The sequence below is a fragment of the Nipponia nippon genome, unplaced genomic scaffold (assembly GCF_047370975.1).
Source record: "Nipponia nippon isolate SJK-2023a ecotype South Korea unplaced genomic scaffold, ASM4737097v1 scaffold_14, whole genome shotgun sequence".
In the NCBI taxonomy this organism is placed as follows: domain Eukaryota; kingdom Metazoa; phylum Chordata; class Aves; order Pelecaniformes; family Threskiornithidae; genus Nipponia; species Nipponia nippon.
Window position 1 is genome coordinate 1,078,055 of NW_028262330.1, and position 25,106 is coordinate 1,103,160.

At 48.8% G+C, this 25,106-nt stretch overlaps 1 protein-coding gene across 9 annotated transcripts in view; it reads right to left on the reverse strand.

Annotated features, from left to right (window-relative positions):
- Positions 1–3,407: 3,407 nt before the first annotated feature.
- Positions 3,408–25,106, reverse strand: part of MFSD11 (major facilitator superfamily domain containing 11) — a 35,066-nt gene continuing 13,367 nt past the window's right edge. For 5 of the 9 annotated variants that reach the window (XM_087751130.1, XM_087751129.1, XM_087751128.1 and 2 more), the window contains 4 exons: positions 22,976–23,101; positions 21,783–21,957; positions 20,652–20,787; positions 14,324–19,350 (listed from right to left, as the gene is read on the reverse strand). In XM_087751130.1, the coding sequence (XP_087607256.1) occupies positions 19,183–19,350; positions 20,652–20,787; positions 21,783–21,957; positions 22,976–23,101 (605 nt within the window). In that variant the 3' untranslated portion in view covers positions 14,324–19,182. Of the gene's footprint in view, positions 4,749–10,585; positions 10,651–14,323; positions 19,351–20,651; positions 20,788–21,782; positions 21,958–22,975; positions 23,102–25,106 lie in introns of those variants that run through there. The other 4 variants (XR_015703311.1, XR_015703312.1, XR_015703310.1 and 1 more) reach the window with 4 other exon arrangements.

The window sequence follows — 25,106 nt, forward strand, 5'->3', positions numbered from 1 at the left end:
GGTGGCGTTGCGGAGATGCAAACACGCAGGCACTCCCAGGTACCTGCGCTGGGAGGAGAGCGGGACCGTGTCCCCCAGCACCCCAGCTGTGGGGGGGGGACGACCCCATGCCCGGCTGCTTTTGGGGGTTTGGATCCTGCCCTCACGTCGTGCCCATGAGCCGCCTGTGCTCAGGGCTCTCCTGCAGCGAGCACCCACCGTCCGTCCATCCCTGGGTGCCGGGTCCGCTCTCTGGGTGCCGGGTCTGCTTTCTGGGTGGCCCTGCGGGCCGGGCGTTTCTGTAAGTGCCCAGAAGCACCCCCTGTACCAATGGGTTTTTTCCTGACACAAGGCAGTCCCAAAGGGGCAGCACTGAATACAGGCGTGCACACGAGGGACACCTTTCTCCCGAGGGACACTGCATGCACGGCACGCTCCTGTGACGGCTGCCAGCAAGGAAAACGCCCGTATGGCCTGGCGCTGCTGGCACAGGCAGGGCATGGCCGTGGCTGGCTGGCAGCCACGCTTGTTTGGCTCTGTCTTTCCTCTCTGGCTTTTCTCCTTGTTCCGCCAGACCTGGGGCTGAGAAGCGCTGTGTGCGGCGCGCAGGCTGCTGCGCTGCAAGGCAGCGAGGCGCGATTCACTCAGGCTCGATGGCTGCTCCGCCTTGATCAGCCGCACTTAGGCAAACAGCAGTACATCAATAAGCAGCTCTAATTAGAGGTGTTAATAGTGCTGGGAGCTGGGGGGACGCGCATCGAGGCAGGAGGGAGAACAGTTTGCAATCTAAGGAGAGCAACAGGAGGAGCTGGGAGACCTGGGATGCCCAGGACCTTCCCTTTCTGCTGCACACCCAGCGGGTGGGACAATCAAGCTCCAGGAGCCCACGTGAAATTGCCAAGGAAATAGCCCCCGTGCTGATTATCTTGAATAATTTATGCAGATGTTATCATACATTCATATTTTATGGAAGTCTTGCAAAGCCATGATCACAGTTATTCACAACCATTTGCTCCCTTCCAGAAATCTCCATCAGCGGGGATCTGGGGACGAAGCCGGTGTGCAGGTTACACCTCGGGGACCTCGGCTCCCCACGGCACGGGGGCAGCCGCGTTGCTGGGGCACTGGGGGAGTTTTACCCCTCCATCCCAGCATCCATCCCCAGTACCTCTAGGGGAGAGGCACACCAGGACAGAGGGGACAGGAGACACTGACAGTCATGGACATAGCGCAGCAAGCGCAGCTCCCACCACGCCGCCGCCCCGGTACCCGTCTCCTTGCCACTGTCTCTGGCCCTGATCCTGCAAAGCAGAAGGCTCATGGCCCCAAGGAGGGGTCCCAGGAAAGGGACAGTTCCCACAGCACCGTCCCCAGCGCCCAGAAAGCTGTCGCACAGCAATGCTGAGCAACACAAACGGACAGGAGCTGCTCCCGGGGGAGTGGGTCCCTTGGTCCCCCAATGGGTGGGATACAGGCTGTGGCGGCGGGGACCCCAGGGCACCCACTGCCTGATGCTGAGCTGTGCAATCCTGCCAGCCCCAGTGCTTTCACTGCTTTCCCAGTGGCTGTCTCCTGGGAAACTGGAGCCAGTGCCGAGGCGGGAGGCAGGAAGGGGCATCGCTTCCCTTTGGAGAAGGCGGGAGGCTGAGCTGTGCAGCAATTCCTTCCAGCAAGGGGGATGGATGGAAGGCCACGGCTCTTCTGCTGGCCGGCTCGAGGTGCGGCGGGCAGGACCCTTCCTGCCCGGGGGTGCCCCCATCTCCCCACCTCCATCTGCTTTGGAGTCAGGAATACTCAGCGCCTTGACTCAAGGCCACACGGGGCAGTGATGGTCGCTGCAGGAGAAGCAAAGGACTTTGTGGGGAGCCAAGAGGGAGCAGGGGGAGGAAGGGGCAGGCGGTGGATGAGGTGGAGGAGAAAAGACGGGAGTAAGGGGAAAATTTGGGGAACCCGAGGGAAGGTGCTCAGACCGTGCTGGAGGAGGACATGGCTGCAGGGAAGCCTGCCAGCACCCAGCAGAGCAGAGAGTCAACGATATTAAAGCAAAGACACTGGGTATTTTAATTCCCTGCGGGTCCTGCTCCTCAGAGGACAGCAACGATGACTGAAACACAAGCCGAAATTAAACAAGAGGCATCTTGGTTCGGTTGTTCAGCCTGTAAAAGGCCTGAGGAGCACAGCAGAGACGCAGCTCAGAGGCGGGCAGAAAGGACCGGCACATGTCCCCAGCCAGCCCCAGTGCCACCCCCGCGTCACACATCCCGGGAGGTGCCGCCGGCACTGCCTCCCCACCGCCACACTCCAGTTTCTGCTGTTTTCTTTCCCTTCGGGGCACCCCAGGAAGCCTTTGCTCAAGCCAGGCTGCCTCTGCCTGCAGCAACTCCCATCTATTTCAGTTAGAGAGCCGTCCCCGAAAAGGGGCCAGACACCTCAGCTCCTGCGAGGCGGAGCAGGGGGACGCAGAGAAGCGGCCTCTGCCACGCTTGGGGCTGCTGCTTAGAGCCTCATTTATCATTTACCAACAGCGCAGGCATGCCCAGCCGCCCCCGCGCCGGGCAGGGGACGAGCAGCACCCCGTCACCAGCCAGGGTTAATCAGGTTTGGCCCCTGCCAACAACATCTTGCAGCCTGGAGAAGGAGCACGCTGCGTATCTGAAGGCAAGCAGGAGCCTGGGGACTCACCCCGAGCTGATTTTCCTCCGGGAGCTCACATCAAGCTCAGTTAGAGCACTAGTGATTTATTAGGAGAGCTATGAGCCGTAAGGCTGTAGTACAGGCATCTGCTCTGCCAGGGAGGGGGCGCGAACAACACGGGGGGATTGATGGGGCAAAACCTGCTGGTTTAGCACAGGGCATACAGCATGGGGTGACCCTCGGGGCTGGCTGGGGCAGGAGAGCTGCCAGCAAGCCCGAAGGGACCCTGGGCGATGGGCTGTGGGCGGCAGTGCTTGGGGACAGGCGGCAGTGCTTGGGGAGGGACAGCAGTGCTTGGGGACGGGGACACCCCCACCTCCCCACAGCCCAGCCGGCAGCATGATGCAAAGCAGGCTGCGAGCCCTGCTGAGCAGCAGAGGTGGCAGGAAGACCACATCTCAGCTCCGAACCTACAAACGAGCCTTTTTTTCTTTTTTTTTTAATCTTTTTTAGGGAAACAGCTTCTCCAGTTTTTGTCTGGAGCAGCCAATCAAACCCAAAGAGTTGCATCCAACTGCAAGGCGGAAAAAAATCCAGGTCTATTAAAAATGATGAAAGACACCTTGACAGTGTCTTTTTAATGTAATTAAAAACCTATTTAAAGGCATACCAAATGTTTACTAATTAAATGAGCACTTCATTCTGTAGCCATAATGAAAAAAGTAATTGTGATACTTTTAGCAAATCCCAGTTTTTTAAAGAAATAATTACTTTATAGAAAATCAGTTACTAAATTAAACCATTCTTTACCCACTGTTATTTTTGCTCTTTTGCTCATTTTGTGCAGCAAGTTGAATCCCAAAACTACCTGGAACAGATTTTTATTCTGAATAATGAGTATTTCAAAGGAAGTGGGAATAGAGAAAGAAGAAAAGCAGGAACTGTTAGTGGGTCCCCAAACCTTAATACGTGGCTGGTGGGAAAAGCGTGGTGTGGTTGGAACAGCCCGAGAGGCGCCCGTGCGGCTGCGTGCCCGCTGCCCTGACGGCAGGTCTCCAGCAAACCGTCCCACCACCGCTCCATTGCTACCACCGTGGGAAAGGAGGGCGCAAAGGGCGGGTCAGCCCCCCGAGCAGGACCGCCCTGTTGTTCACGGAGCCAGCCACGGACCATGCCGATCACCTGGGGATGAGAGAGGTGGTGGAGCCTCCATCCTCGGAGATACCCAAAAGCCAGCTGGTCACAGCCCTGGGCACCCTGCTGTGGGTGGCCCTGCTTGAGCAGGGGGCTGGACCTGACGACCTCCAGGGTCCTTTCCAACCTCAGGCAGCCTGGGATTCTGTGGTGGCCAACCCAAGGAGCAGGAGGGCAGGAAAGATGGTCTGGTAGGAAAGGCAACGCTGCACACCACAGCCCTGCCTGCAAAGCTCAGCTCCGCACTCGGATGCCATCGAGAAGTCACGTAACATCTTTGTGCCCTACCTGCAAAATGGGGTCCTCAGCTTAGAGCGCGCGTTCCTCCCAGGCAGGCCCATCCCTTGGTGGGCATCTGCGGAGACCAGGGCTACACCCCAGGGCTGCCAGACACGGCCGGGCTGCCGATGCTCCCTCCCGAGCGGGTCTGAGCTCAGACACAGAGGGAGGGGGAAAGGAAAACAAGCCCTCCCACCCCTGTCATTAATAAATAGTCATCATAAGAGTTCTTCTCCATCTCCTCCTTCCGCAGACACTCTGAAAAGCAATCCTGGCCAAGAGAGAGCTCTTATTTCTGTACCAGAGCACACAGCACTAAACCGAACATGGCTCTATAAACCACCCGGCGCTTGTTTTTCAACCCAGGTGTGTGCGTGTGCTTCAGCCCGTCAGCTCTACCTGGCTCCTTCTGAGGAGGCACAGACTTTGAACGCAAGCCCACTAACGTAAGGCGACACCGGGCTGAACCCAGAGGGCGGCGAGCGAAGGCGCGCAGTGACCAAGCGTCTGTGCAGGCAGGCAGCGGATGGCTGGCTCCCAGTTGTCAGGTTGCAGGGGCCTTTGATAGCAGATGGAGAGTCTGATTGCATTTGCTGATAATGGATCAGGAGGCTTATCTTTGATCTCGACTTTCTCCGGGTTAGCTGATTTCTTGAGGGGCTCTGTGGGGGGGTGTTACAAGAGATTTATTAACAAGATGAACTGCAATGCCAGGAAAAGCTACTCCTGCACAACACACTTTCCCTCTCAGGCACGCACAGGCTTAAACCCGCACCCGTTTGAACGCACTCAGCATCTCCCCTCCTCGGGGGACTCGAGCAGATCTGCTCCTTCCCTCGCTGGCAGAGGTTCATCGATGCGATGGGAAGCTGCTGCAGTCCTTGCCCAGCCATCCAACAGCTTCCACAATGCCCTGATTTGCCAACAACAGCAAATGAAAGCACCTTAAAAGTTAGGCACCCAGGGGAGAAGAAACCGTAGGTAGAGGCAGCTGACCCCCATGTCCCCAGCACCGTCACAGCCTTTCCCCGGGGCCAAACTCCGCTCGGCTGCTCTTGCAACAGGACACGGGAGCCCAGCTTTTCCCAGGGCTGGGGAAACAGGCAGCACCTCCAAAGATGTCCCAGTAAGGTGAAGGATTGGTTTCAATGCCCACAGGTTTTGGGGAGCTGGGTCTGACTGGCAGGCCAGCCTTTCGGCTCAGATGCTCCCCGCTTACCTTACGCAGCCTCCAAAAATAACCAAGCGCTTCCAGCAGCATCGCCTGCTCCCCTCTGCCCCCTGAGCCGCGGGGAAGCAGCAGACATCCAGTCCCTTCCTGGGTGCAAGGTGGCTTGTTTGGGGTGCCTGAAGGCAGGCATCACATCTGGAAGCCCTGCCAGCCCCCGGTGTGTCCGACCGCAGCCCTGAAGCAGGGCTGTTCCTGCCGGGATCGCTCCCAGCCCTGGGAAGAACTAGCGACTGAAGCTGCATGTTGCTGGCCAGCATGGTCTGAGTAACTCATTTTCAAGTGTTTTCCCTTGAACATGATCCACCAAGCACGCCTCTCGCTGCCCCAGAAGTGGGCTATTTTAGCAACGGTCCCGTCCTGCAGGTGAGGAAGCCAAGACCTGCTCTAAGGCACCTGTCTAAGGCCAGCAAAGGAGCCAGGATTAGAAATTCAGAGCTCAGCTCAAAGCTCAGCTCGGTAGACCGCCTCATCTGTACCACACATGGACATGGCACGAGGTGACACCGCTGAACCTTGAGACAGCCGTGACCACAGCTACCGAGCTGTAGCTACAGGGGAAGGAAGGAGCAAGGAAAAAAAGAGAAAAAGCGATGGGGGATGCAGACAAGAAGCAGGGAAAGTAAAGGAGAGAGAGGAAAGCAGGGAGGTAACCCGCACGTTCATCACCCCACGTCCACCACGAGAGTTTTGGCTTGTTTTCGCTACAGGCAGAAGTCTTTGCTGCTGCTTTCTGCTGCTAGGGAGCAGGGCTGCCCTGTTGGTACCGGCGTTGCACTCAGCAGAGCAGCGAAGCCGCGCACGACCTGCACTGCCAGCCAGGCTAGAGCCTGACCCCAGGCTGGACCGTGCATGGCCTTTCAGAGAGCATTTGGCTTTGAGGAGAGAAGAGCAGGCCAAACCCAGCCCCCTCCCACCGCAGCCTCAGGGTCTCCCAGCGCACCTCCTGCAGCAGCGGCGGGACGGGGCGGCAGCGCTGGCTGTGCCTCGGCTCTGCCCCGGAGCCCTGTCCTGAGCCGCCTGCTGCCACCCGCCAGCACAGCTCACCCCCACCGCCTTCCAAAGCAAACAACAGGTGAAAATAAAGCAGACACCCCACCTAGATGGATTCTGAATTTTCTTTGCCAGTGATTCTCATCAGCTGCAACTTCTCGGTGCTTTTGGACCTTGCTGCTGATCTACAAACCCTTGGCCAGTGAGAGCGCAGAGCTCCCCCGTCCACTAAAGCGCGCATTCGTTTTCCCCGACAAAACCACCCGCTGATCCACAGCGCAGCTCTGCACGACAGGACGTGCCGTTTCACCTGAACACAATTATTTGTATTGCAACAGCATTTGGAAAGTCTGGGCCCAGGCTGTACGGCCACCGCTCCGAAGAACTGGCAATTCAACTCCACAGTCATTTATTCATCTCTCTGGTGCTGCCGCGATACATCCGCGCCGCACAGCGGCGGCCAGCCCAGGGTAGGGCTTCCCGGTTGGCCCCAATGGCAGCGGTGAGGATTCGGCCAGAACCCTGGTTCATGCAAAAGGATGCAATAAGCGAGCACGGGGGTACAGGAATAGGAGCCTTCCTTAAACAATAAGCAGCCCATTGCATGTTTAATCTCGTGCTTCACTGCAAGCTAAATAAATTGGATTTTTTCCGAAACGACGGCCACGGTGCACACTGTCACTGTGCCTGGGAGCCTGACAGCATCTCAAAACCAATGTCCAGGGTGAGCTGCTGAGATTAACCAAACCCCAGGTCAGATCAGAGCGGTTGTGTTGCCTTTTAGCAATGCTCTTGCTCTCCGAGAATTAACCCCATATCTTGTAACCTTATCTCCCTGGGGAGCGATGTTGGACTGCGGTCCCCAAATGCCATCGCAAAACGAAAGCACAGGTAGCCCCCAGGGATGCAGGCCAACAAGCTGTAGTCTTTCTTTTCTTATCCATGTTGCACGTGGGATATTTGCAAGAGATGAGGCCCCAAGCAGAGGAGGAGCGTGGTAAGTGTGCAGCGCAGATCGCACAGAAGCCGTTCCTGTGTCTGACTTCAGGCCCAAGGATGAAAAATGAATTCAGCGACCAAGGTACGATTCATCTCAGCTGGCTGAGGCCTGCCCTTGCGGCCAGGATCCAAGCACAGACACCACTTATCCTGGCCAATTTGCTGCGTCGATGCTTCACCCAGGACCCTGGCGGGAGAGACTCATTAATTACAGAGGCTGGAATTGTCTCTCCACTAGGTAAGGGGGAAGGCAAACGCAGGTCAGCAGCGGTACGTGCCCAACAGAGCAATAAACTCTGCCAGCGAGTGCTGCTCCAAACAGCCCTAGCAGGGGACGACACGGGTGCTGCGTGCTCAGCTAACCCGGCCGCGGGCTGCCCCAGCGACAGGTCCGGCTTGGTGGGTGGAATATCGATGCCTTGGGGAGGAGAGATGCTGCCACATTCAGAACTTAGTGCCAGCTGTAGCCAGCCAGAAAAGGCTTCCTCTGCTGGCCTCGGGCTCTTTGCGATGCTCATTTCCACCCACTCATCTGCAGGTGCTCTGCAAAGAGGCCAGGAGCTCTGCAGAGGCACCGTGCCCCACGGCCAGCCAGCAGCCACAGGGACGGGACCGGTTGCCACTGCGTAGCTGTGACAGTGACACACCCCCACCCCAGCGCGGGGCAGGTAGGTGGGACCTCACCTCCTGCACCCGTGGCCCCGCACGGACCCCGCAGCTTCATCGCTCCAAGCTTGGCCGCCTGTGCAGTCACGGAGGGTGAAGGTGCTGTCGAGGTCACGCACGAACCCCTTGCCCCAGCCAGGCTTCTGATGAATCCCATTAAATGCAGAAACATCACAAAGCACCCCCCATTCCACACAGTGGCCTCGGAGGCTCTTAATCACCTTCCTGAACCAAGAGGATGAAGCTGCCACCCCACAAGGAGCAGGGGAAGTTTCCAGGATCAACCCGATGCTCAAATGCGCATCCAGACCGGCATCCCGTGCACCAGTCCCTCACCAGCCGGCCATGAATTTCCCACCTACGCCACAATGTCTCCCTATCCCTTCCTGTGTCCCTCCTGCCCTCCCGCCTCTCCAAACCTCTCCCCTCCACAGCTGGGAGGATTTGCTCCAAATCCAGTCCTTCCCAGTGGAGAGGTCCGCCCCACAGCTCTCCCAGTTCCTCCTTCGGTTTCCCAGCTGAGCTGACCCCGACCACAGGACCTGCAGCCGTTCAAGCAGGGACAGCAGCTCCTGCTGACTCAGCTGAACAAGGAGGCACCTTTACAGCTGGGTGCTGATGCACCTACAGTTGCCAGTTAGCTCATCGCAGGGGCCCAGCTCCCCTCCCATCCCGTCAGCGATTCCTGGATTGCGCCCTGCGACAACAGAACCGGGCTGCTCACGTTTAGGGCCTCAGACCGAACATCATCACTCCTTTGCTTTTGCTCCGTACAAAATATGCTACAGAGGCCTCAATTATAAAATAAAAACCACATCTTCCATCTCTGCTGTACAGCACCAAGCACCTCCTTATTAACGGAGGGCAATTACTGACACAGAGCTGAATGCAGAAACACCATCAGAGGAGGCTGTATTTGAGAACACCCCGAACCCCAGAGCATCACGTTCTGGCTGCTTCAGGAGGATGCAAGAAACCCTGTGCAAACACACAGGACAACCCGCCCTCGCTCAAGCCTGTTCCTGGTTTCTTGTATTTAAAACTTGGCTTAAATCCCCCAGCACAAGGTCTACGAGCCTGTCCGCTATTTCTGTGGTCATTAATTATGACAACTGGGTCTATCAGGGTTTTACATGCTGGAAGTGCTGCAGGTACAACAGCTAATTAGCATCACGCACACCCTGTCACCTCTTGGTGCCCACGACCTCCCATCCGAGCCACAGCTCTGCAGAAAAAGTTGCTACAGAGAAGGAAGGAGGAGAAAGAAAAAAAAAAAAAAAAAGAAGAAATAAAATTATCTTGGCTCCCAGCCCAAGCCTTTCTCTTTTTAAGATGCATTTCAAGAATCTGCTGGCTGGTGACCTCCTCGAGTTACAAGGGAGGCTGCTTGTCAGGAGCTGACCTGAGCTGGATTTAATTGGAAGCCAGCTGCTGGCGGTGGGAGCGCGAGATCCGAAAGGGCACCTTGGGGAGGCTCCGCACAGAGCGGCCAGCGCAGCAGCAGCCGGGGCGGGCAGGAGCCGCGCGAGCAGCGAGCACCCTCTGCAGCTACGCCAAGGAGAGCCAGGCCTGGATTTGGAGAGTCTGGGTTTTTTGAGTCTGGATTGGAGAGCCCTGGGCCGCTTCCCTCAGCCCCTGCCTGTGAAATCAGACGCAGCCCGGTTGCTTTGCCCTCGGCGTGCACCGAGCCTTCCGCAGGGCATGTCCGAGGGCAACGCTCCGCTTGCATACGGACCCGGCCCAGAGAGCGCCCGTGCCGAGGCAGCAAGACCCAAAGCTCCGTCTCACGGCACCTGGACGCAGAAGCCCATTTCAAGGTGTTTCTCTGCAGAGGTTTTCCCACAGCACTGCCAGACACGGCACAGATGCCGTGCGTTTCTCTCTGCTCCCCCGAACCCGCAGCTTCCTCCACTCAGGCCGAATGCCCACCCCTTTCCTCAGCAGTCGGCCCAGCAAAACTAGGATGAGAGCTGGGGGCGAGCTGGCGTCTCGCCCGGCTCCGCCGCTGCAGGTCCTTCAACGGCCTCACAGACCAGCGAGGCCCTCGAGCACTCGCAACCTACCTCTCTCTATCATCCCGTGAAGACCTCACTCCTCCCACCTCCCAGCCCTCCGACCGGACGGCTCGCGCCGAGTTTTTGGACAGCATTTAACATCCCGGGGAGGGGGCGAAGAGCTGTGTACAGCGACAAGCAGCTCCCGGGACAGCAGTGCGGTCTGGGGATTTGCAAACTGGATTAGCTGGGAGCAACCAACTGCTAATCCCAGCTCCACCGCTGAGGACGCCTGTCGCCTTGGGCATACCACTTTCCATTTCAAAATTCTCCTGTTTTGCAATATTTATCTCCTGTGTGAAGTTTATTTGGGGGAGGAATTTATTAGCAGAGGAAAAACAAATCAAGTATTTCACAGCAGTACTTTGCAGTAGAAAATATTGAGCGGTCTCTGCATCCAAGTATTATCGATATCCTAAGCCTTTAATTCCACCAGAGACCAAACAAGTTCATTTGCGAGTTTCAGTCAGTGACCCAGGAACATTATCATTCTCGCTAAATATAGCCTCTCATGAAAACACTGAGCATCAACCGGCGCTTTCAGCCGCTGAGCACTCACCAGGGTCTTCCCACTCCTTTTGTCTGCAGCCTAAGCCCCCGCCACCTTAAGGACTCCATCGCCACCTGAAAAGAAGTTTAATTTTTAATAGTGCAACACAAAACAAAGTGATGCATGCGCACACAGAGTAAAGCCAAACCACGCCACGGCACGCTCGAGTCGAAGAGCCAGGGACGACAGATGCGGAGAGCTCCTTCTGCGCTTTGCAGGAGCCTGGCCCACAGGTTCCTATTCATGGGCAACCAGAACCTGAGCTTTGCTGATCCCTCGTTATCGCTATTTATCAACACATCATAATTTCATAACTCCCGGCTGCCTAAATATGAAAAATAATCCCCTTGTTTTCCTTCTACATATTGAAGCCCTCACCTGGCTTGTGACCGACCTGGCCTGGCCGCCTGTAGCTGGAGCCTTTGGCTCCCTCACCGACCAAAATCGTCTGCTTTGACCCTGCAGTGAATCCAGACCCACGGTGGGGGTGAGCTGGTGTCGGAAAGCAGAATGAGACCCTTTTTTTTTTTCCTTCTCCCAGAGGTTGGACTGGGCTGTGTAAAACCGCCTAAGCAGAACCAGCTTATGCCCTGGGAACCCTTTTCCCAGCCCAGTCATGAATGCCAAGCCATACTTCACTTGCCTGGTGAAAAAAAATGCTCATGGTGGGTAAAAAACGAGGTCAGATTGTCCACAGCCTCCTGACAGCCCCAGGAACGCAGCCACCAGCCCAGGGCTCCGTCCACAGCCGACCCACCAGGCTCCCAGCCGCCCGCGGCTTGCAGGGCAGGTTTTGCCGCTCCACACCCAGGAGCGGCAGAAGCAGCGGCTCTGCAAGCCCAGAGCGCGCCGCCAGCAAGGGCGCAGGCCCACGGCACCCAGACCGGGTCCTGCGACGGCAGCCAGGGTCAGCCACGGCCAGCGATCGCTGGGCAAGGCCGGGCCGAGGCTAAGCGAGTCACATCAGCGAGACGTGGTCAGGATCAGTGCAGCGGGAGGCCAGGCGTGGATGTGCACCTACTTTGTAGCTTAAACAAGGCCCAACGGCAGGGAACCGAGCTCAAATGGCTCCCGAGGGGAGCAGGGGGTCAGAGCCAGGTGGCCGGGCAGGCTGCGGGGCTGGGCAAACGGCCACGTGCAAACGTGCTCGTAGCTAGCCCGCGGTGGGGAAGCCCCTGTGGGCATCTCAGGGCTATCTACCATCACCGGCCCCTCTCCACTGGAGTCTGACAGGCGCCTTCCTTAAGGAACAGCCTTACACGGCACGCCTGGATCTCCCCAGTGCAAAGGGGCCTTATCCGGGAAGCACGGCTTGAACACACAGCTCCAGTGGCGCAGCATCTGCAGCCATCCTCCCTCCCAGCCCCTGGGACGCGTGGTTTATTTGTTTGCTGCAGAACACCATAAATATTTTTACCGGTTAGCAAACTTTTAAATGCAATTGCTTTCCGCATGAAATGAAACCCAGCACGCATAATGCCCTTCCCTTCCCCTACAGTCATCCTGTGCGCATATATCGAACGGCAGCAGCGCTAGCATGAAAGCACGCAGCGTAGGCAAGCGCCGTTCCAGGCTGATCCTGATGAACAACCGCAGGGCGCCGAGCGCTGTCCTCTGCCACCGACTGCGAAAGGGCAGCGCTCCGCGTCTTACCAACACATCTGAGAATTTGCAGAATTAAGGTCTTATGAAGTATAATTACTATAATTATTCACAAACGTCACTGAGATCTGCCTGTGATTGCTGCTCTATTTCACTCTGCAGCGAGGTAAGGACGGCACGCAAATGTGAACGCCGGAACACTCGTTTTTCAGACTCACTCATGCCGTATTTTCTCCAAAACTTCCAATTACAGCCCAAGCGCTCGTTGTACTGGTGAGTTTAGCACTGCCTGCCATCTGCCCGAACGCGCTAAGGGAGAGCATCGGCCTCACGCCCGCGCCGTTAACCCGCTGCCTCCGGAGGCAGAGGAGCCCCAGCCCCGCGGGGAGGAAGAGCGGGTGCCCGCGCCGCAAGGCCGGGCCACCGACCCGCGGAGAAAGCACCCGAATGCAAGCGCTGGCTCACGAATGAGTCGGTTTTGCCCTGTGTCAAGCTGAGCGCAGGAACGCGACAGTGGTCATTTACATCCTATACAGCTATTTTGTAGGAATATGTATAATGGGAAGAAAGGTAGTTTAGAAATTTAGCCTGCAAATTTTAGATGAGCGTTTGGGGAAGTTTCAGCAAGGGAAAAGGCCGCGCGCGCTCACTGCTGTCCTCCACCTGCATCTTCCTCCGCCACCCGCCCTGCCCGAAGCGGACAGAGGCGCTGGCAGCGCGCGGTTCTTCCCACCGCCTCCCCTTTAGCGCCAAGCGCTCCGTCCCGCGGCCGAGGGGCAGAGCACGCAGCCCTTGGCATCCGCCGCTGCTGGATTGCTACAGGGGAGATACTTTACTGCGTCGCACAATCATTCAACACCGGGGCTGTTAAGCAAATGCTCTGTACCAGAGTCATACTTCTGCAAGCACTAAACAAGTAACGATGTATGGCGGTGAGGCTCTTTTAAACAGGTCATTATCTGGGTAATTTTTTTTTTTTTTTTACAAAGATTAATAATCATAAACTCTGCAGGTCAGGCATTACCCCAAGATGAGTGGCTCTGACAATAAGCAGTCACCACTGCATTTAGTAAGGATGCTTAATTGAAGCTAATTTCACTAAGGGACCTTAACAAATAGCAATTTCCCTTTAATATGACAGAATGAATGATCTTTTTTCATTTAAGGCAGAAACCCTCTATTTTTTTTCCCCCCTTCATGATCTACTTTGAAGTGCGAACTCCAAAACACCCTTTTATCCGATGATTCCAAGGGCCGTGCACAGCAAAAGCTAATCTGTGAGGTTCTTTTCTATTTGTTCACATACTGGATTTTACCGTCGGCTGTTGAATACAGATTCTCCCTCTCAGAAACCAGAATACCCAGGCCATCCAAAGATCACACCAGGGGAACCGCAGTGGATTTTGACAAATCCGCAGATTACTGAATCTCGAGGGGAAAAATGCAGCAGGCAGCGTCTGCCTGTGCCGGCCTCCTTGCACGAGGCACCCGTTACCTTCCCTCAGCATCTTCATCTCCGCCAGCGCATCCTTTCACGCACGACCCCGCCAGACGACAGCCAGCAAAGCTGTCGCCAGCTGCTCCCTCCCTGCCCTTCAGCCGCAGTCCGAAGCCAGGACCGAATCCCACCTTTGAGCCACAACAGCCTGACTGCACAACAGCCCTCCACACCAACATTTCATCTGGGATAAACAGGACCCAAAATACTCCACAATTCTGATGGATTTTGTGGAGTCTTTCAGACATACAACACTTGAGTTAGGAGAAAAATACCCAAAGTTGTCGGAAAGGATACTGGACGAACCAAAAAAAAAACCACCCCAAACAAAGAGAAAACCAAACCACGTTAGGCACATTCTCCTCTCAAGAGGGTCGGTTTTCTAAGATGGGCTCTCAAACAGGGCAGGGAAAGAAGAGGGGCTCGGGCTGCAGCAGCCTCCCCAAGACATCCCCCTGGCCACGCCACGAGTGGAACGCAGCGGCTCACAAGGGCGACCTGGCGGCGGGCAGAACGCTCTCCTTCTCCTAAGCAGGCCCTTACGGGCGGCACCAAGCCCTGCCCAGACCCGCCGGCCACGTGCCCCGGCACGACTGTTTACGAGAGCGACAAGAGCAGTTCTGCCAACAAGCATACCGACAAAAACATGGTCCGCGATTCACTTTTATTTGCATGGCTGCGACCATGACAAGAAATACAGCAGAGAGTCAGGTACACTCCCTTGAATCAGCATTTTCATCAGGATAATCTTTGTGTGAGCATGTTCTCAATTCTCACCAATTCTAACCCAAAACCACCTTTATTAAAGTATAAAAAGTTTCAATCATTTAAATTAGACTTCTACAGTGTCAAAATGTAAACAAAAGAGAAAGGATTGCTTGGAGAGGAGATGTCGACAGCTGAAATAACTCAGACAGCAGAGGCCGTACGGAATGAATAGAAGCGAGCCGCTGCCAGCAGCGGCCAAGCGCCCAGGCTCCGCCGAACGCAGCACCCCCTTCGCACACCCGCTGAGGATTATTCAGTTCCAGGTTTGCTCTCTACTGCACTTTAAGGATGTTTTTCCCACTCTCTCATTAGTGCTTCTCTGTGGTACCGACACAACCTCTGAAGTTAAACTTATCAAAGCATCATTCCGAATTTATCCATGAAAACTGCAAGAGTCTCAACCTTGCTTCTGAACCAGCATGGTCGTATCAGCGCGGCAAGTGTCTTGTTAAGCAGCTAGCTTCCCAACTTCACCTCCACCTGTAAATTCCCCCATTTTTTAATATTGCTGCCAGCGTGTTAGAAGACCTACCAGGGCACAAGGAAAACACGGCATTAATTGCTGCTGCCAGACAATTAGCATAAGCGGGGCTACAAGACTTCCAAGGAAAACAGTGGTGTGGATAAAGTCTTCGAAAATGCATTTTGCTAGAAAAATCAGTGGTCATGGTTGCAAGACCCTGTCTTAACTAACATACTTGCACAATTCACGTCAAAGCTGAGTACCGTGTCTGCTGGCATGATGTTGAACATCGCGGTTCCTATTTATACTGACAGCAAACAATTAATCATTGCCCTAGAAAACAAGCCTTGAGGCTTGCTTCGCACACGCCTGCGCTTCAAACAGAGAGGGGCTGCGAGGAAACCCCTGCAGCGTTGGCTGCCGGCACCGGGCGGGCGGGCGTCCCGGGAGCCGCGCTCCCCGGCTGGGGGAACCTGCCGAGTTCAAACCAAGTCAAACGGAGCTTTCCCAGCCTGGTTAACCGACACGCAGTCCCGAATGCGTGGCTGCCTGCAATTAAATGATTTTTCCACAAAGTTATACCAGCAAACTCCACCAGAAAAGTCTCTTTCCAGTATAATTTAAAATGGTCACAAAAATGGAAAGAACTATGCCAGCAGAAGACTTCTTTTTTTAATAACTGAACCACAGGAGGGTTTCTGCTAAGATAGGGACCTCAGTAAAGGTTATGTTTGTTTGGTTTGGGGTTTTTTTGTTTGTTTTTTTACATCCCTCATGACTTTAGCTGTATCTGCAGAAATTTATAGATGATTTATAAAGAACATTTTATAAACGGTTCTCTTCCTTATCTCAGCTTGCTAACATAGATTGTACCCAATGACATTAACACAACAAAAGTAAAAGCACATCACTTAATTATGAACAAGGTCTACAGCTGTAGAAATCTCCTCTTTCCATACATTCATATATCAAAATGAAAACCAACTGGCAAGGCAAAGATATAGATATGCTTTATGATATGCATTAAAGACTAATTTGTAGCAGCTTCTTTGGCACACATGTCAAGAATATCAGTTTTCATCTCCTCTTTAGCATTTGTTTGAAAAACTTAGGGATGTGCTATGTCAAGATATTAAACCTTAGTAACAACTTAAAAGGATACAAAGAGGGGAAAAAAAATTTAAAAAAGACAACTTTTCAATAAACCCAAGCAACTTAATGTGTAATTTCACTTACAAAGATAAAATCCCCACTATAAAACAAACCCACGATGCCACAAATACAGCAAAAGCCTTTTTTCAAATCCCACTTAATTCAACAGTAAGCTCCCCATTCAGGTTAACGTGAAATTGTCCAAAGGCCAAGGAGGTGAAGTGAGTGGGGTGCAGTCTCAGGGCTCGTAAACGCTGATAAAAAGATGAAGAGATGGAATCATAAACAGATGTCAGCATTGCTATTCTTTATATTGCTATACCAAAAATTTTGACCGAACTAACAATTGTGTGTAGCTGGGTGGATTTTTCACCTCCTGACAAATTGAAGAAATATGAATACGTGAAAAGCAATCATGTGTCATCATCAGCTTGCATAACTGAGAACTGTCTCTTAAGATCAAACGCAAAAGCAATACTGATATAGTTAACTGTAAAAAAACCCTGGCTATCCAAGATGCAGTTTTGAGAATTTCATTTCAACTTGTCACAGAGCAATACTACTTCACTCTAATGACCCAGTAAATAGTTCTGAACAGCCTAACATTATCTGATAGCCAGACCAAGCAGAACAGAGACAAAACAAAACAAGGCATCAGATTCACAGAGGTACTGAAAATCCAGAGGTCCTAGTTCATTAGTATCCCTTAAAGTCAGTCTCAAAACGCTTTTTGAAACTACATAAATTTAGCAATTTTCTTTAACTTCTAATAAAATAGTTGATATAATTCTTATATAGCAGATGAACAACACAGAAGTTCATCATTAAAAGGGATCAATTTAAAAAGCAACCTCACAAGAGCCGTAACCTAGCTACAGTTAAATGACATCATTTTAAATACATTTAGAAGTTACTCATCACCACGAGACCCAAGAATCATCCCCCCCCATGTACTGCAAGACAAAATTGTTCCTTGGGAACTTCCAAGTCTTTCTTCTCTCGTTGATATGTAGGGGAAAACAGGTCCCAGGAGGAGTTTGGAGACAAAAGTCAGTAATTCCCTATCTTAAAAAAAAGGTCTTTATCTGTTTTGGTACTTGGGAGAAAACACAAATGTGTAGCAACAAGAGAATTCTAATCACTGGCAGCATCTTATCATCTACACCTTTCACGGGGCTCAGTATATAACAGTATGCTTCAAATTACAGGCTAACAGGAGTGGATAAGAGAGAGGCATTAGAGTGCTGCTAGTCACATTAATCATATATATATTGATTGAATACTGAATGCTTTTTCAGTTTGTCTGACAAATTGGAATGGCTTCGGTAACCCCTCGCTCAAATGTGTGTTCTGTCTCATTCTCTTTTACATCATTCATTAAATCTCCTGGGAGTACACAAAGGCTTTCTCTCCCGGCTGTCCTCACAGATTTCATTGCTTGCCAACTGTTCAGGTGCCCTCTCATCCTCCCATTAACACCTTACTGATCTCGCAGCAAAAACCTGCAGTGAATTTAAAAATCCCTTTCTGCATGCCTGTAAAATAACCTCTCTGCTGTTTTACTGCGCACGGGGAGGGCTGTGCTTCATGGGGCTTGTGCGTTACATGCCCTGCGAGAGCAAAGCGACAGCAAACATCACAGGAGATACCACGCTCCCCCGCCGACTTCCACCTTGGGTACACCTACGTAGCTCTGACATGCAGAAGCTACTGACACAGAGTCGACTTTTTTTACTTGTCTTTAAAGATAAGACATTAAACATTCTGACTGTGCATAAGAAAAGGTTGGCAAATGGTACTTTTCTAAAAATAGCTACGTGGAGTGCCTAAAAACCACCTTCTCGGTGTTCCATACCTGCTCTCGGTTGCATCTTGTTTCCCCAGCAGACAGAAACATAACTGCAAGTACTACAGAGTCTTTAGACAGACAAAAATCAAGGTGAGTTGCATTCACTGCCTCTATTCTACCACCTATAACAGTTTTGGATTAAAACTTAGATACTATGCTAGTATCCTTGTTTTCACATTTGGCAGAATACGATTACAGTACAGCCTTCCCAAAATATACCAAATGAAACAACTTACGTCAAGCATTTCAGGTATTTTTAGACTATGCAGTAAAATAACCACTGCAAGATTATCTTACAGTTCACATTCTGAGTCTATTTGTACTTTCTTAGACAATGCTCCCATCACCAACTACGATGAAAACTTCATTGAACTCAGAAGAGCTATTTGGGAATCTGGGAGGGAAGCCACGTCTTACGGTCCTTCATACAGCATTACCCTGAGGAATTTTCAGCAGCTATGCCGACACAGTTCAATTCTGAGATGCTGAACCAAGAGACTGTTTTCAGTTATCAACACTTCACAGATCACAGGATAACATCCTTAAGATGGCTGAGGGTAACTTCTTCAAATTCTGATAAAATCTTTCATGTCCACACTACAACCTGATCCACTTTCTTCAAAAAAAAAAAAACAACAAAACCGAAAACCATGCGTCTGATAAAATTTAAGCACGTGAAATAGATTAATAAACAAATGGTTGGGAAACAAGGAACTGGGTGATACAGAATCAGAAGGCAACATTTCCCACAGAAATACTTCTACAAATCTAACTATTGAAAAAGTCAATGACATAAATTGATTTCTCAGTTGTGCAGACACGCTCTGCGATATAATGTACCTTATAAAAATATCACTCGTTCAATACAAGAATTCAAGTGTCTGCAGAACTAGAATATAGGAAAAATAATTTAAGGGGAAAAAAGAAACTGTAATTCCGTAGTGCGTGGTAGAGTGAAGTTAGGCCATTACATTCCGAAATGTACATCTCGGAACAGAATCGTTCAATACATAAATCTCTACATTTCCTGCCCTTTCTAATACCAGATTTTTAAGAACATGCATACCACGCTCAGTTGATTAAAGCAAGAAAAAAACCCTTTCAAATTTGCCATTTTTTCTCCCATGTTTCACATTCAGTTAGACCGATAGTGATTTAGTAGTAGCTTCCTCCATCTTAACCTCTGCAGCAATGTGATCTTTTCACCTTCTCGCATCCTTCACAATAAATGTGCCTGTGTTTTTCCTTATGTTGGATTAGGCATGGTATCTACGTCAAATGCTGCTGTAGTCCGAGCCACGGGCAACAAGAGCTGCTGCTGCCTCCCACTCCACTGTGAAGAAGGTAATTGTTCCAAAGAAGCCCACTACCACCATGATCAGGAGTTGCCATTGCAGAAGGAAGTAGTTGCTGTAGAAATATGCAACTGCAGCACAGATGGACTGAGAGAAAAAACACAATGTAGAAAGATTATCAGTAGAGATATCCAGGCTAGTATTACTATACAAGGATTATCAAACTGACATACACACAGTTTGATGTGCAACTCTCAGTAGTGTAGAAGATACATCATCCGAAAACTTTATTATACCTCAACATATTATATATTAATAGGCTATACAACAGGTGTAGTTTTTATTTGTTAAATGTGTTCACTGCAGAACATGAACACAAAACTCAAAAGTGTTTTAGCATCACAAGTGCAGTTCTCTGGTATTTGGAAACAGTTTGTCTAGAAACACCACTGCCAAGGCTTTAAGACAAAATCCAGAAAACTATTTCCAGTTTTACAGCATCACAAACTCGTCTATATCAAAATAGCTACACGCTTTGACAAGCAGTGTTGCTTACTTGCAATCTATCCTTTTTAAAGGTAAAACTTTTATTAGAGCTCATATAATCTTTATGTTCCATGTCCATCTTAAATTCTTACATATCCCTGAGAATGATATAAAAATGGAGCGGTGCACATGGAAAAAAAAATTTTTGAAGCAAGCACCTGTTATCTTTTAAACTAGACACCCCCTGACCTCTGCTCCCAGCACCAGCTTGCTGTTGGTGTGACCATGCATGAACAGGTTCAATACTCTGCACCACCATTTTTTTACATTTGACACCCCTGATCAACAGAGATCTTGACCTGGGAAGTTCAGTACCAAACAAGATTAAGGCCTGTGACTGAAGTGACCTATCCAAAATACAGCAGTTGTATTGATATTGTATGAAGAATTTCCATTGAGTCTCCAGCTAGCACGGATTCATTTATTTTGGCATTCTGACCATTTAAGGACAGATGAGCATTGCTTAATTCTTTTTTGTCTGCATACCCACCCGATAACTCCCAGTGATATGGTACAACATCCACAAACTCTTCAACTACTATTTACATAATTTGTTTCCTTTTAACTCACACCCCGCTGTCAAAGACTTCTCTGAGTAAATACATTCAGTAAATGATTATTTAAATAAAATCCAAGCCCGGTTAACTGTACTAGCCTTTTGACTTTAAACTACAATTCCCAACACTTCTAACATCCCTCAAAACTCATAAGCAGCAATAGCAGTTCGATTATATAATCACACCAACCTACACAATCAAGCTACTCCTACCTAAAAACTTTTTTCTCTCCTGTGAATGACAAAAAAACAGCCTGAAATCATTTTTCTCGGCTTATTAAAAAACCCAGCCCAATATTTCAATAGCATTCCAACAATTGTAATTTCAAAAGGCTGAAACAAATACCTGAACAAACTTAAAGATGGCAAAGGCAGGAGCACTGTCTTCCGAATAGAGGAATCCTAAAATACTGAGGAGCTGGGTGTTAAAGCAGCTGTCCCCCAGGCCCAACAGAAAGCTGCAGAGTATGGCCACCTCTTTGCTGAAGAAGAAAATCAATCAAATTTAAAAGCCATCCGTTCAAACAGGTTACACATCTACAAACTATTTTTGTCAGACTTATTTGGAAAGTGAGAATGGAAGGAAGTTATCAAACTTTAAATTTCACTGGAAAAGAACTGGGAACACTTGGCTTGGCAAAAAGAATCGTTTAACCAGATTTTAATTTCTTGAATGCTACAACTTCTATTACTGTTACCTGCAGTCAATTCTGCACTGAATTAGAACTGCTAGAAGAACTCATTTTGGTGCTTGGAGCCACAAAACCCACAAGGCAGTGATTAAAAGCTGAGACACACGTGGCGAGTTCTTAAAAGCTGCAGGAATATTAGAGAAATACCAATTCATTTTGCAGAAAAATACTCCAGTTAAATAAAGAATAGCCACTAGCACAGGCACAAATGCTAATAATGGCAAGTTAGCAGCTACGTCTGCACAAACTGACAACACTGTATTTTCACACAAACTGGCAAAAATACACCCCAAAAGAAAGTTGCAATGATGAGATAAGAAAGCTCCCTATATTCTTCCCCTGACGCTGAGGGGTATAAGAGACAGGCATAGCACGGCTCCAGTTAGATCAAGTGGACTTCGGAAACCAGTGCAACAGTGCAAGGCTGGTGCTCCCTGCTGCAGTAAAACCGAGTCCAACGCTCTTTCAAAATAAGCTGAATTCCTGACACCTAGTACAATACTTGCTGGTCTCACTATTGTACCAGAAGTCAGGAATGTCAGTTCCCAAGTGACAGAACTCTATCAAATACCCTCATGCTTTTCATTTTTATGCCATTTAAATTCCTAAATTGGGTGCACACTGGTAGAATATATACCTTGAATAAAAACAGAATTCCTGAAAGCCTTTTCTACAGAGTTAGTCAACTACACAGAAAAGCTGCTTCAAGGCGTTTTCTGTTAAGAGGAACAAGCTCTTTATACGCATCTTGAATCACACCAAGCAAAGCAAAAAAGTTTACATACCTTGGAATCATATAAGCAACATCATCTGTTCCTTCCATAGGAGCAATAGGGGCATCATTTGGCATGTTGAAAAAAATTAAGTAAAAGGCTATGAAATGGACAACGATGCCTAGCATCACAACAGGGTTCCTGCCAAAGCGATTATTCTTGCTCAGTAAACCAAAGATTCCTCCACCTGTATGAGTCAAAAAGATTGGATAATTAAATCGGAACTGAAGATGTAAAGAACGGAACCGAACTTAAAATACTGAGGGGAAAAAAAAAAAGGCGTAAATCTTAGATTATAAACTTCCCCATATTGGATAACAAAGATTGACAGACATGAAAATAGTCCCAAGGAGTCTGCCAGATCTGCCAGCCGCATTTGCCAGATGACATAACCTTTGGGTTGCTCAAGCTGCCTGGGAAAGGCGGGCAGGAGATGCAGCAGGTGACTGCCAATGAAGACACTTAACCTTTCTGCAAGTATTTTCCCAGCAGCCACTGTTTCCTCCAGTAATGCAGCAGTACTAAGTGAAAGTGGATGGCCTTGTGCTTAGCTCTTTTAATTGCGAAAACATGCATCTCTCTATGGATCCAAGTTGCTAGTGAACAAAGACAGTGTCTTGTTTTGTTGGTTTGTTTTTTTTTTTTATAAACACTGCAGTACTTGAATTTAAGCAAAAAAACAAGGTTTACTTAATGAACGTTACCTGTATTCAGTTTTATTCAAATATCAGATCTCGTTTAACATAAGCTAACTTTTTTAAAGAAAGAAATCTTTAGTGTAATACTTTTTAAATACATTTAAAATAGTTACAACATCACTTAAGAAATAATAAAAATGCAAACAGAATACTATTTAAAAACAGAATACCAAAATGCTGAAAATTCCCTAATAACATTGCAGCCTAGTGTTTCTCTCGTTCTAAGTCTTACGAATTTCTTTGCACTAACCCAAGAAGAACGCAAAGTCTCGGGATTCATAGTCATCAGTATTTCACATCCTAGTCCGCATTCACTTTACATGGTGTAATATGTAATTCACAGTGCAATAAGGAACCACGCTGACAACTGTTTCTAATATTTCATTTTTTGTCTACATAATCATTGCTGGAAGCTTGAAAGACACTATTCAGTTAAATACAAAAAACCATTTTCAGGAACTACATCTTAATCCTTTTTTGTCTATAAGGTAGTAAATTGAGACTCACCTAAAATTTCTCCAACACCAATAAAAATACCAGAGAGACCAATAAGGCTTTTCTCTTCACTGCCAAACCTATTCACAGCACCAATACATGTTCCATATACTCCAGAAAAGAACGTTAATTCCAAACCTTTGAAGGAAACCAAACAAAATTGATAGATGAACTATCATGAAAGTTATGAAAAAATTCTTTATGTCTAAAGGCTGTTTTTCCCTAAAGTCTTTCACATGTATTTAAATGAGGTATGCGTAATAGAAGCAAACAGGGAATTTTAAACTATGTAATTGTGATATCTCCCATGCCAGTTTACAAAAGCTATATTAGAAAAATCAGTGTCGCTAATTAGTGTCACCTGCACATGCTCTGCTTGTGTTGAAATATAAATGATATATAGGGGTTGTGTCTACTTTCCAAGAACTTTGGAATTCCATCCAAATGAAAAGTGCCAAGCGAAATAACACTTAAAGTAACTGAAGAAATAAAGCACAATTTCAGTGTAAGATTCCCCCCCAAGTTATGGCATTCCTAAGAAAGTCCCTGCATCCCCAAATACCGATAAGGAGCTAAGATTCCTAAAAGGGACTGCTGCTTTTCTATACATACATAGTGAACTAAAACTGAGAAAGAACAACTGCTATTTGTTTAAAAAGCTTCTTTCTTTCTAATGCCATTACTGTGAGGAAAGGTAACATAGCTGAGTCCAACTAGCATGACCATAAGCAACCAGTGTAAAAATATCAGTTTCTTAACAAAAACTAAATTTAAAAAAACCACAAAGTGTTATGCTTAAACAAAGAAAAACAGTTCAAAAATAAAACTGTTTCTAATTCACCTCCTTTGTCTTTTGCTATTGCAAAAATATGGTGCACCATATCCTGGTCTACCAGTAGCAGGCTACCTAACACGGTATATGAATGCATATACCCCTCAAAAAGGGATGAACTTTAGTAGTCTTAACAATCCAGCCCCTGATTTTAGAAATAAGAGCTTTTGTTGGCCTTATAGGATTTTATATTTTCCTACATAGAGCAGCAATATTGGCCAAGAGCCACCAGATGGCAGCAGCTATTTTTTCCATGCTGGACTGACTTTTTTTCTGCTACCTTTAGGACCAAATTGCAGATTAATCAGGCAGAACCTGACTGACTCCCTTCCCTTGTTATCTTGCTTCACATTGCCATCGCACTAAACATCTAAGAGGAATTCAAGGTAGTTAATTTGGGCTAACACAACACTGGCGACGCTGTGAAGTAACTTGTAACTCAGATTAGTAGCGGGTGCAAGCTGACTTCATAGCTGCTATTGCTATTCCTCTACCAGAAGCTGACTGCAACTTCGGCAGATGTTATGGCGCTTTTTATAGTTTGTTCACATTAAGTCTTTCTTTTCACTTACAAGAGCTAACAACAATTTTTCATAATGGTGACTCAGAGCTGAGGTTCTGAAAATGCATCTATTCTTCCTAAAACTTAGTTTGATCATGAACAGAACTACATCTGAAGCCAAATAAGGAGCAAGAAACCCCCCAAAAATCCATTAAAGGATCTCAGCAACATTTTGAACATTTTATAGTATTTCTGTAGAAGAATCGCTTTGGTATATGGCAAAAATAAATATATTTTTATTTTACAACTCATACCTTGATCTAACAATGGCAGACCAGGTTTAACCAAAGTTGCTAAGAAGAAAGAGAGCTCTTGCCACAGCAAACACTAGTGACAGAAATAGTTGAAAATGGCTAAACTTTTTCCCAATAGAACCAAGACTAAAATGAAGACTTAGTAATCTCCCACGCCTCAATGAAGGGGACGCTGAAAGTGTATTCGACAAAAAATTTTAATTAAAATGCAATGCAGCTGCATTAAACAATCTACAACCTATTGATAGTGTAATGCCAAATGACATAAAAACCAGCTACGTAAATTTTGCCTAACCCTCAATTTGAGTGACCCAGAACGGTACTGAACCAAGCATTACTACATCTGTCAGTATTTGCAGATTTAGGTGCACTCCTCCTCCCACACCAGAAACACTTTCCAGAACACAGAAATGTCATGAGTAACTCGTTCAAAGTTAATTGAAATATTCAAGTAATGTTTGCAGAGAATATGGAGTTGCCATCCTGCTCTGGGGT